The sequence below is a fragment of the Pelobates fuscus genome, chromosome 3 (assembly GCF_036172605.1).
Source record: "Pelobates fuscus isolate aPelFus1 chromosome 3, aPelFus1.pri, whole genome shotgun sequence".
Lineage (NCBI taxonomy): Eukaryota > Metazoa > Chordata > Amphibia > Anura > Pelobatidae > Pelobates > Pelobates fuscus.
In genome coordinates, this window is record NC_086319.1 from 378230382 (window position 1) to 378243437 (window position 13056).

Genomic DNA, 13056 nt, shown 5'->3' on the forward strand with positions numbered 1-13056 from the left:
GTCAGAGCTGTGGCCCTTTTTCAGTTGCCAGACTGACTTTCAACAGCTCCAGCCACGCTCCTGCACCCAAAAGGTAAGAATCAAGTGGCTAAAATGACCTGCATGTGTGGGTGTGTCATTATGTGTGTGTATCTGTGTCTCTGTAGGTAAGTCTCTGTGTCATTGTGTATGTGTGTGTATCTATGTGTCAATGGGTCTGTGTCTGTGTGGGTATATATGTGTAACTATGTATCAGTGTGTCTTAGTATCTGTGTATCGCTGTGCCAGTGTTTGTAATTGTGTGTGTGTATATGTATCAGAGTGTCTGGAAGTGTGTACACTACACACAAATGCACACCTGCATTCAAACACCAACTGTATGTATGTGTATGTATATATATATATATATATACAGTGGTGTATCCTGGATTTGTGCTCAGGCGCCCTCCCACCCCACCCCACCCGCCTTCTAAATACACACACATTCATTGACAGACACGCATACACTAGCTAACAGACATACACACTCACTAACAGACACATACAGTCACTAGCAGACACACACATTCACTAACAGATACGCATACACTCTCACTAACACACACATAGTAACACACTCCCTGACATACACACACACACTAACAGACACACACTCACTCACTAACACAAACACTCACTCACATTAACACACTCACTTTTTTTTTCTTTTTTTAATTCAACCCCCCCAGCCTCCTTACCTTTGGGAATGCTGGGGGGTTCTCCCTTTCCCTGGGGGTCCAGTGGCTGCTGGGCGGCGCTGGCGAGGGAGCACTGATTAGTGAGCTCTCTGCTCAGCTCCCTCGCGCGCCGCAGAGTGATGCCGGGAGCCGGAATATGACGAGGGAGCTGAGCAGAGAGCTCAGGGGAAAGTGCTCCCTCGCCAGCGCCACCCATCCGACCGCCCACCCACCCGGCTTGTCAGTTAGCCGCAAGGCTAACAAGACATTTGCCCTGGGCATTTGGGGGCGGCTTTTTTTGCCGCCCTCTGGAAAATGCCGCCGAAGGCAAATGCCTTGTTTGCCTTGCGGCTAATACGTCCCTGTATATCTACATACATACATACATACACACACACACACACACAGTGTCTACTTTACACACACAATGCATCCAAGACTCAAACACTGCACAACTCCACAACACACACTGCATCCTTTTTGGCTTACTTGGAGGTGGGCCCTCAGGGGCCCAGATCTTGAACTTTGTAAGTTGCCCCAACATTTCTGATGGCAGCTCTGGGAAGGGTTTCTGCACTGAAACAGTAAACGTTGGGTATGTAGTTGCTCCATTCACTATTGGCACATTGAGTTGTAGGTACTTCTTTTACTTGCTATTTCCCCATTTTGGTCACTATGGGCCCCACTTTTACTGCCTATCAGTTGCACAGAGTGAGGCTTTATACTTGGACACTTTAGCCATTTCTTTCATTCCTTATGCCACTATGCGCCCTCTTCTACATGCAACATACTACAGACCAACTAACGGTAGGGTCTCTTAGGATTTATGCTTCTCATATTGTTTTGCATTGAATTTCTAACCTTTACCCACCAACAAAGTCGTTTCATTATACTACCTGTAGCGATCACAGCTTTGGAGTGTCTCACTCACATTATATTGTATATACACACTTTGGTTTATTTAATTGATCTCCAAGTATATTTTGGTTTTAACATTTTCTCCCTATACCCAGCTTTTTATTTTGCGATATGCCTGGTTTCCTACGCATCAGCATAAATTGATTTGATGGGTTACGTCCGATCAGGGGTAATACATCTTTTGTTCTTCAGTAGAAACAAGTTGTTTGTCTAACGTCGAACCGAGTTCTACATGAAACAAGTAGCCAATGTATAGGTTGACAGAGGGGTGAGGTGCGAAAGTCACTACACATAAGGTAGAATAATCTGGAAGAGGCATCATTATCACAATCAGAGGGTTACAATAATTTGTTTGTAGATTATTGGTTATTCAGAAAAAATATTGCACTTCGATAAATAAGATGGTAATCCAGATGAAGAGGTGTTTGGAGATAGAATATGTGGTTACCATGAATGATGTTTACAGATAAATACATTGACTAGACATGTCAGAGTGATTGGAAAGAGGATCTGGAGAATAACTGAAAAGGCATTGACTGAATTTAAGCAGGTAATTGGCCGTTCTTTAAATGCTCTCTTAACGTGTTGAAAGCAGAATCCTAATTGCAAGAATTCAAGCAAAAAGCCAAAGGAAATGAATCGGGTAATTACAGTTCGAGAAGAGAAGATAGAAAACGTCTAGTCTGTTTCCCATTTGAGCTCTCGGATTTCTTTAATCCATGTGATGGGCTTATGTCTATCACACAAATTAATTAGTTCATATTTTAGGCATTTATGATCTTTTCTATAAATTAATAACTAGGTGCAGGTTATCAGAGATTTTCCAGCTACCAAATTCATATCCTGAAATACAATGTGACATTCTTTTTTCCCTCTGTAAAATGCTTCCATATTCAGCAAATTAAAGGGAAACCCTCACTTCATGGATATTTGCATAATCCTACAGCCAACTAGAAATTAACAGTGGGTCGTGTCTTTTTATATGTGTGCCTTTCAAATGAAATTATTAAAAAGATGCATGAACGAGCATGTGCTCTGGAGTGCATCTTGAAAACATGGCAAAAAAGTGCTAAGGTAAGTGTAATTTATACCTTCACCTACTGTACTCCTTTCAAGAGCGTTTATTGGGTGGGGAAAAAGGAAAGGGACGGTTAATATCAGAAACCTGATTATTCCTCTTTAAAGGAACGCTCAACACACATAACGCACTTCAGCTTGCCGCGGTGTGCTTTGTGTGTCTGGAGTCTGTCATATTTGTGATAGTTTAGAAGTTACAATTTCAATAAAAAATTGGTAATTGTACACTTGAGGGGAGAAACATCTCCCTGGCCTGCCTTCCCCCCTTCTCAATGAGAGAGAAGCACAGGAAAACAATGAGAAACCTCTAATTGGATCGCTCTCCGGCACAGACTGAAAGTTTGAGCTGGGTTAGAATGGGGGGAAGAGGGGGGACATGCAAGGCTGCAGACAAATAAACTGCAGCTTTTTCAAACATTTTTTTGTTTTTTCATATACCCCCAAAGAGAACATTCAAAAAAATATGCATGCACATGTTTATTTTTCATAACATGGATTGCATAGCATTTCTCTTTATTGAGTAAATGTTCTTTCCTTACCAGATTCTGCCGGATTGTATATCACCCATGCTGCTAACCCTGCTTCTTTTCTCTGGAGATTTTTAAGCATTACACGTGTTAGGCCCTCCCTTCCCCAGCAGGCAATTGCATTTGTGAGTGACTATTACATGATATGAGGTTTTCTAACACCTTCTCAAACAAGTACATGGCATCTAAGGTTATTTTTTGCATTTTCTGAGAACTTGTGAAATTACTCGCAGCGGATGTATTTATTCATCCCCCCCATTTTATGTAACGTGCCACTGATACAATCATTAGTATGTGGGCATGGATGGCTGCATACCAGTCTCAGAGTTTGAGATAAATGTCCCAGCACACACTGAGAATAGGGATTGTGGCAGAAACTATTGAATTACTTAGATTTAAAGGTGCTAGCAGGCTAGTTTCCTGTTCACAAAGGTTTTTTGTTGTTGATACAATAACGAAATATATTTTTCATCACTTTAACTTGTGAATTGACGGTATGTTGTGGGATGATGTAGATGATGAACACATCGCTAGTTTGGGCTTCTCATCTCTATGACAGACTGTTTCAGATCAGGATTGGTGTAGAATGTGTAAAAAAAAATAAGAATCCATTGTGGTAATAAATCATGCACTGACCCTCCGGTTGCAGACAGCAGGTGTGGGATATGATATCGGATTCTGCAGAATGGTCTGGATGGAGATTTTCTAGATCTTGGCTAACCTTTGCACTGTGGAGGTTTGTTAACCATTTTACCAGAGCATCATGGGAAAATCTAGTTCATATACTTCAGTGCTTATACTAATACACTAACCTTCCAGAGAAAGATTCCATAGGGAGCGGAATGTTCCAGAGATGGAACCATCTGCATCTTTTGAATTTTAAAGCTCCACCTGATAGATACAAATATGAACAACCCATGTGAGCTCACAATTGCAGATTTTCAGATGGTTTCTCAGTTTTCATTTCATGATCTCTGGTTTTAGAATTATTTTAGTATTAGTCTGTTAATGCGGTCGTTACTCTGGCAAGAACACAGTTTTCCAATGAGATAATTGACTTCTGACCCCTTATTGATCTGCTAAGCATCGACCTGCAGTGCAATAAACACTCCTTGTGACATTTGTACCTCAACACACAAATCTAAACGCACCCTTCATTTCAGTAACATCACACCCTGCAGTGGCTGCATGAAGCAATTACATCTTTTTTTTCCTTGGGGATAAATAGCTATATATAGATTTTTTATTTTACTTACCTCCACTCCTTGCTTGTTCTATCCACATTACCGGCAGCAGGTGGGTGAGGGGGGCTGCTGGGTGCCTAAATGCTCCGACTACACAAAGCATTCTTTGCTTCTCAGCGGCTAAGATTATATTTTTAACTTTCTATGGTTAGTCTTGGAATTCATTGCAGGAACAGTGCACAGTATGCAAAGACTTAAAATTATAAAAGTACAGAGCTTTATTGTAAAACTACTTATAAGGGCATAATTAGACAGAAAATATGCAAAATTAAAATACAGTACATAGAATAGATATTCACGTATGGTGCATCTAAAAATACACCTTACACAAATAAAATATACATCGCCCGCCAGTTAAGTGCTGGAGGCTCTTCTGGCAGTCAGCTTCTTGCAGACAGTTGTTATTCAGAAGAGGATGTCACAAAGAGCTACGATACGTCCTTTCTTGAAAATGTATCTTACATCTTGGCTTGCATCTACATGGTGTCACAACAAGGAGATGTTGACGGATTCTAGAGCATCTACAGCCCATTGAGGATACTTGTCTTTGCCGCTGTACATGGTTTTCATGAAGTTCTGAACAAATTGGGGGAATTGGCCTCGAAGGATGCTGTCTCTTACAGAGCGCATCAAGTTTAACTATGAAAGAGAGAACATACTGTAAAAGCTGTGGTTTAAGACAGACTAATTCACATAATTTATACTTTTGTCACCCTGCAGTTTAAGAGGTGATGTACAGTAAGGTCACCCAGTAGTTTGAATTCACCCTGTTGATAAAGTGTCAGATAATATACCCAGCCCAACCACGGCGCTAGACACCAATGTAAACACTGTATACATACAAAATATAGCCAGTGCTCAACAGATGTGGATCAATATGTGTTAAATGCGTCCATTAATACGCATGGGGGCTTAATGAGAAAGAAATCCTGTGCCTCTCCAGGTCCATAGATCACATCGAAAAAATAACCGCAAAGCACACCATAAAATATTGCATAGAAAAAAATCTTACAATATTACAAAAAAAAAGATGTAAAACACACAAAATAGAAAGCGCAAACATGCAGAACGTAAACCATGTAAACAGCCACATAAACCCAGGTACTAAAGTGCTCACTATATAGGTTCAAAATGTAGGCTAACAAGGGGTATACTAATTTCTATCTAGTCAATGTAAACACTGTCTTTCGCTGAAAAGGCAGTGTTTACATTTAAAAGCCTGCAGGGACAGGCTATAGACACCAGAACCCCTACATTAAGCTGTAATTGTTCTAGTGACCATAGTGTCCCTTTAATCTATTTTATACCGGCCAGGAAAGATTACCGGCTTACAATTCATAATGAATGTTGCTCCCGGGCTTATCTTCTGAAACTCCTGCTGTGTTCACACTGTGCCACTTTGTCAATACTTACACTGGCTTCCAACTGCTGCCAGGATTGAAAATAAAATCAAAGTGCTCACATTTCAAATGTCTTGGTAACTGTGCCCCAATCTGCATATACTCACTTATCAGTAACAAAAAGAAAAAAACTATCCTGGTAAATAGAATATTTCCACCATTTATTTCAACATTCCTGCGGTTGAAAAGGTAACATTATTATCACAAACCTGAAATTATATATCTATCTATCTATCTCTGAAGAACGAGAGCACTCATGGGACTTGCATGAAAAAAAAAAATCCAATAAAAAAAAATATATATAACCTATAATTTTCTCACCTGATAAACAATGTTGTGTATTGTAATATGATGCTTTGCAGCTGTATCACTTTTAAACAATGCATTGATGTAGGCACGGGAGTATCTATAGGTAGAACAAACATACAAATAGAAATATTAAAAAAGTGAGTAGTAGAAAGACTAGGCTGGGGTTGACAAGTTATATAAAGGATTACAAATATCTGAAAGATCAAATAAATAAAGCTACTAACATTTGATGTTCACACAATTCCTGCAAATCAACAGACTTGGCTTGCTGCAATAGGTGCAATGCTCAAGCCAGGAAGTGACTAAGCCAATTATGATGTCTACTTAAACTTTCTAAAGCTGTGCTACACATTTCCCATTAAACCTTGCATAAATGTGCGTTATGGCGATCATCTCGAATATCTAGATCATTGCAGCAAAAAATGGGGAGGAAAAAAAAAGTGCTGACTCCATGTCCCATGGCTCCCTCCTGTCTGTGTCATCCTGTGCTGGGAGGGACAGACTCCATGTCCCATAGCTCCCTCCTGTCGGAGTCTGTCCCTCCCAGCACAGGGTGACGCAGACAGAAGGGAGTTATTGGACATGGAATCTGTCCCTCCCAGCACAGGGTGACACAATGTCCCATAACTCCCTCCTGTCTGTGTCACCCTGTGCTGGGAGGGATAGACTCCATGTCCCATAGCTCCCTCCTGTCTGTGTCACCCTGTGCTGGGAGGGACAGACTCCATGTCCCATAGCTCCCCTTTCTGTGTCACCCTGTGCTGGGAGGGACAGGCTCCATGTCCCATAGCTCCCTCCTGTCTGTGTTACCCGGTGCTGGGAGGGACAGACTCCATGTCCCATATCACCCCTGTCTGTGTCACACTGTGCTGGGAGGGACAGTCTCCATGTCCCATAGCTCCCTCCTGTCTGTGTCACCCAGTGCTGGGAGGGACAGACTCCATGTCCCATATCACCCCTGTCTGTGTCACACTGTGCTGGGAGGGACAGACTCCATGTCCCATAGCTCCCTCCTGTCTGTGTTACCCGGTGCTGGGAGGGACAGTCTCCATGTTCCATAGCTCCCTCTTGTCTGTGTCACCCTGTGCTGGGAGGGACAGACTCCATGTCCCATAGCTCCCTCCTGTCTGTTACTCGGTGCTGGGAGGGACAGACTCCATGTCCCATATCTCCCCTTTCTGTGTCACACTGTGCTGGGAAGGACCGACTCCATGTCCCATAGCTTCCTCCTGTCTGTGTTACCCGGTGCTGGGAGGGACAGACTCCATGTCCCATAGCTCCCTCCTGTCTGTGTCACCCTGTGCTAGGAGGGACAGACTCCATGTCCCATAGCTTCCTCTTGTCTGTCACCCTGTGCTGGGAGGGACAGACTCCATGTCCCATATCTCCCCTTTCTGTGTCACACTGTGCTGGGAAGGACCGACTCCATGTCCCATAGCTTCCTCCTGTCTGTGTTACCCGGTGCTGGGAGGGACAGACTCCATGTCCCATAGCTTCCTCCTGTCTGTATCACCCTGTGCTGGGAGGGATAGACGCCATGTCCCATAATTCCCTCCTGTCTGTGTCACCCTGTGCTGGGAGGGATAGACTCCATGTCCCATAGCTTCCTCCTGTCTGTATCACCCTGTGCTGGGAGGGACAGACGCCATGTCCCATAACTCCCTCCTGTCTGTGTCACCCAGTGCTGGGAGGGACAGACTCAATGTCCCATAGCTCTCTCCTGTCTGTGTCACCCTGTGCTGCGAGGGGCAGACTCCATGTCCCATATCTCCCCTGTCTGTGTCACACTGTGCTGGGAAGGACCGACTCCATGTCCCATAGCTCCCTCCTGTCTGTGTCACCCTGTGCTGGGAGGGACAGACTCCATGTCCCATATCTCCCCTTTCTGTGTCACACTGTGCTGGGAGGGACAGACTCCCTGTCCCATAGCTTCCTCCTGTCTGTGTCACGCTGTGCTGGGAGGGATAGACTCCATGTCCCATAGCTCCCTCCTGTCTGTGTCACCCTGTGCTGGGAGAGACAGACGCCATGTCCCATAGCTCCCTCCTGTCAGAGTCTGTCCCTCTCAGCACAGGGTGACACAGATAGAAGGGAGTTATGGGACATGGAGTCTGTCCCTCCCAGCACAGGGTGACACAATGTTCCATAATTCCCTCCTGTCTGTGTCACCCTGTGCTGGGAGGGATAGACTCCATGTCCCATAGCTCCCTCCTGTCTGTGTCACCCTGTGCTGGGAGAGACAGACGCCATGTCCCATAGCTCCCTCCTGTCAGAGTCTGTCCCTCTCAGCACAGGGTGACACAGATAGAAGGGAGTTATGGGACATGGAGTCTGTCCCTCCCAGCACAGGGTGACACAATGTTCCATAATTCCCTCCTGTCTGTGTCACCCTGTGCTGGGAGGGACAGACTCCATGTCCCATAGCTTCCTCCTGTCTGTATCACCCTGTGCTGGGAGGGACAGACGCCATGTCCCATAGCTCCCTCCTGTCTGTGTCACCCAGTGCTGGGAGGGACAGACTCCATGTCCCATATCTCCCCTGTCTGTGTCACACTGTGCTGGGAGGGACAGACTCCATGTCCCATAGCTTCCTCCTGTCTGTGTCACCCTGTGCTGGGAGGGACAGACTCAATGTCCCATAGCTCCCTCCTGTCTGTGTCACCCTGTGCTGCGAGGGACAGACTCCATGTCCCATATCTCCCCTGTCTGTGTCACACTGTGCTGGGAGGGACAGACTCCATGTCCCATAGCTCCCTCCTGTCTGTGTCACCCTGTGCTGGGAGGGACAGGCTCCATGTCCCATAGCTCCCTCCTGTATGTGTCACCCAGTGCTGGAAGGGACAGACTCCATGTCCCATAGCTCCCTCCTGTCTGTGTCACCCAGTGCTGGGAGGGACAGGCTCCATGTCCCATAGCTCCCTCCTGTCTGTGTCACCCTGTGCTGGGAGGGACAGACTCCATGTCCCATAGCTCCCTCCTGTCTGTGTCACCCTGTGCTGGGAGGGACAGACTCCATGTCCCATAGCTCCCTCCTGTCTGTGTCACCCTGTGCTGGGAGGGACAGACTCCATGTCCCATAGCTCCCTCCTGTCTGTGTCACCCTGTGCTGGGAGGGACAGACTCCATGTCCCATAGCTCCCTCCTGTCTGTCACCCCCTGTGCTGGGAGGGACAGACTCCATGTCCCATAGCTCCCTCCTGTCAGTGTCATACCATGGTAGAAGACACAAACTTCACATATTACAGCTCCATCTTATCTTACCGCTTGCATGTGGGACAGCAACAATCCTTGTCTATTGGTTGGAAATCTTTAGCAAACTGCTTGTTCTTCAGCTGTAGAGATCCCCATGGAACTAGAGCAGAGCCAAACCTCTGTGGAACACAAGAGAATTCTAAATGAACGGCATGTTTCAACCATCTTCAGAACATGTGAACAATATCAAAAGAACCTTTCTCCTTCAGAGGCTTCATCCAATCTTGGAAACCTCGTAAATGCCAATAATGAGACCAGTACAACATGTATCACTCGTTAATCTTGCAAATCATTAGTTAGGTTTTTGAGTCATGTGATGAGCAATCCTTAAAAATAGATTAAAAAGTGAAATCTAGCCTTTACACTGTACTTTTATACAGAAGTATATGATTAACAAATACTCTGAAGTGTCGTTAATTATAAATCATAACGAGCTTCGAGGCAGAAAGATGGAAATATTTAATTTCAAATAAATCATTTTACATTGTACGTATTCAAACAGTGTTAGCAGGTCACAGGTCCACTAAAGTGTAATTTGCTTTTCTTTGTAGAACTACATTAGAGCTTCGCTCACCCTCTCCACATTATCCAAATTATCTAAAATAGACAGAGGTGGCTTGTGATCAGGCAAGAATGTTACAGGAACACCAGAGACTTACAGATAACTAAGTAAATGAGTAGGATACCTGCAACTAAAGGCAGTATATTTCATTTATACATATACACATTATTGTGGCGTTTTTATCTTTATTTTGCCATTGACCCGTGTATACATTCATACACCGCACGTTACTGTGAATTATATATTGATTGGAGCTCTGGTATTCACTCATTCGCAGCATAATACTGCAAGTTTTATTGCTGTGGAGCTCTGTGTTACACGTTCACAATCCAAAATGTAAAAAGGATTAACTGACCAGAAAATTGGGAATTAAACGATCTAGGTATAAATCTAGTCTGACAGTCCTAAAATACAACAAACAGCGACTACATGACTACAGTAGTAGATCCTGTGGGATGGGACAATCAGAAAACAAATACATTCAGCAGGAGTTCAAGTGAAGCAGCAAAGTACATCACACATCTGCACTCTTTGCGCCATGCCACAGCGCACAGCATAGAATCCTCAGCCATACACATAAACACACGCACACAAAGCTGGGAAAAGGCTGCTTGTAAAATGAAGTCGTTTGCCGATAAACAAGGCAAACGGCAGTAAATCCAATGGAAAACATTGCTGCCCTGCAGGGGCCACAAACACTCGGTGATACTGCAGATGAGCAAGCGTCTCAGCAGAGACCCTTACCCGGCGGACAAGCTATAATTCTACAGACTCAGACAGCACAGAATGGAAAAACATCACAGTCGGAGATCAAGGTGCGCCATCACTAAGGAAGCAGAAGCCATCAGCCAAAACAAAACATTGCCTACACCTGTTACACGTATCAGAGAAGCAAACAGCCAGGATTGATAGGTTTAAATGCTTTAATAAAACTAAAATCTACGATATTATTAAATCTATGGAGACTTATAAGAACCGCCGACCAATAATATTCATTTATCAATAAAATTTAAATACAGTACCGAGCGCCGGTGGTTAAAGGGACGCTCCGAGCACCATAACCACAGTAGGTGCAGGGCTAGAAGGCTACGGGTGCAAACCCTCTGGGGCTTTTATTAAACCTTTTAAAGAAACCTGGCAAGATTAAAGGGATTCCATCCAGTTACCTGGACACATCATAAAAAGACATTTAACGTTGCTATTGCATGTAAATAGATTTGATTTTAGAAAAATCAGAGGAATTTTATCATAACATTAGAGTGTTGCTTTAATGAATAATGATTTAAATTGTGTATGAAGTTCTTTTGAGGGAGGGAGAAAATTGGAGAGGGGGGTTCATATGAAAATCAAACAGGATTCTTCCCTAAATTGGGAATGGTGATAAAACTGTTCAGTTAAGTGAAAAAACCCCGACATTTATTCAATAAGCATTATAGTGTGGTAAAACAGTGCACTGCAGAATACATTTGAAGAAAAATTTGCTTGAATTACCATACGCCAAATAGCAGATGCCAGAATGTTCAGCATGGCCGTTTTAAATAAAGTTTGCTATATGAGACACACTGGGCTCGTTATAAAAAGTCAGAATTGGTTATATCAGCTGTATTTAAACTACCAACAAACCTAGCAAATTCTCTGCAAAAAACAATAGTTTCAAACAGCCAAAATGTAAGTAAATGGCAACCAAATCCAATTCTCCTTATACCGACCAGCTGAACTGCACCCCATTAAAACGTACAGAAAATAAATAAGGCTATTCTGACTCCTGCATTCTATTCCTTTGAAGATGGCAAAACATGCAAAGCAGAATTTTGATTACATTTCAAATCAGCCAGCAAAATCCTATTGGCATCTCCTTTGGCATGTACGAGAAGATTAGTGGGGGATCCCTTAGCATTCAATTTGTACTCCTACACATGAACTGCTTTATTATTATTTGCTTTGATAAGGAACTGGGCAAATTTCTTTATACATTACCAAGTCACATTCAATGACTGGGTTCAAAATGTGCTTAAACTAACCAATATCAATCAAGAAAAAAAAATATCTAATCAACCCCTTTCTGCATCCCACACCTTCATTTTAGAACATAGCTAAGCCGCTGTATAAATAAAATATACAGAGAATTACAGATAGAATTTTAATGCTTTGCTATGCAGAGACACAATGGTTTAGAGCCCTGGTCGGGATTTGCATGTCCTCAATAACAGCAGAATATCAAGTTTTGCAAATTGATTTTCTTAACATATTAGTAGTCAGGGCTGGTAATTGCCACTGGACCACTCACCCGTGACCAGGAAGTGGAGCAGACAAGAGGAAAATATATTTTGTTTCATATAAATAATGTTAGATTGTCAGGAAACCTTTCCCTGCCATCTAGTAAATAGTGGCGAGAGAATTTCAAGCCGAGTAGGAATAAAAAGACAAAAACAAACAGTGATTAGATGAGAAAACGTAAAGCGGAGCTGTCACAACTAGAAAACTAATTATAAGTTGGCTGTTGGTTGACACAGGGATGTGGGATTTATATTGCACAATGCCTAGGACATTGCAATTGTAACCATTCTTTTAGTCCTTGTTAGAACGATAGAAAATCTGACCCAGAGTGGTTATAAGAAGGAAAAACTAATTAAGGTTTAAAAAAAAAATCTATAAGATACTTTATTATGAGACTCAAAATCAGACGAACGTACACATGCTGCACTTGCCACACTTTAATACAGTGGTGTGGTAGTGTGCTCTAAATAGACAAAATTGGGGATAATTTACAATAGGGTAGGGGAGTGAAGAACATATGAACAGATACAGGCTGGGTGCTGATCTGTGTGCCGCTCCTGTGATAACCGGAATACTGGCTATGTGCCTAAATCACTTTGCGTCTAGATAAATGCTAGAGGAGGCATAGAGGCATCACAGGAACCAGCAATACTGATCTGTGTGCCGTTCTTGTGATAACCGGAATGGTGGTTATCTGCCTAAATAAATTCGCGTCTAGATGAGTGCTAGAGGAGGCATAGAAGCATCACAGAAGCCGGCCATGTGTATCGAGCCCCGACGCGCGTTTCGACGGAC

General features: G+C 43.3%; 1 protein-coding gene across 1 annotated transcript in view; it reads right to left on the reverse strand.

Annotated features, from left to right (window-relative positions):
* Positions 1 to 4708: 4708 nt before the first annotated feature.
* QTRT1 (queuine tRNA-ribosyltransferase catalytic subunit 1) overlaps positions 4709 to 13056 on the reverse strand; it is a 49011-nt gene continuing 40663 nt past the window's right edge. The window contains exons 8-10 of the mRNA XM_063445938.1: positions 9432 to 9541; positions 6183 to 6267; positions 4709 to 5100 (exon numbers count right to left, since the gene is read on the reverse strand). Coding sequence (XP_063302008.1) covers positions 4948 to 5100; positions 6183 to 6267; positions 9432 to 9541 — 348 coding nt within the window. The 3' untranslated portion in view covers positions 4709 to 4947. The remainder of the gene's footprint in view (positions 5101 to 6182; positions 6268 to 9431; positions 9542 to 13056) is intronic.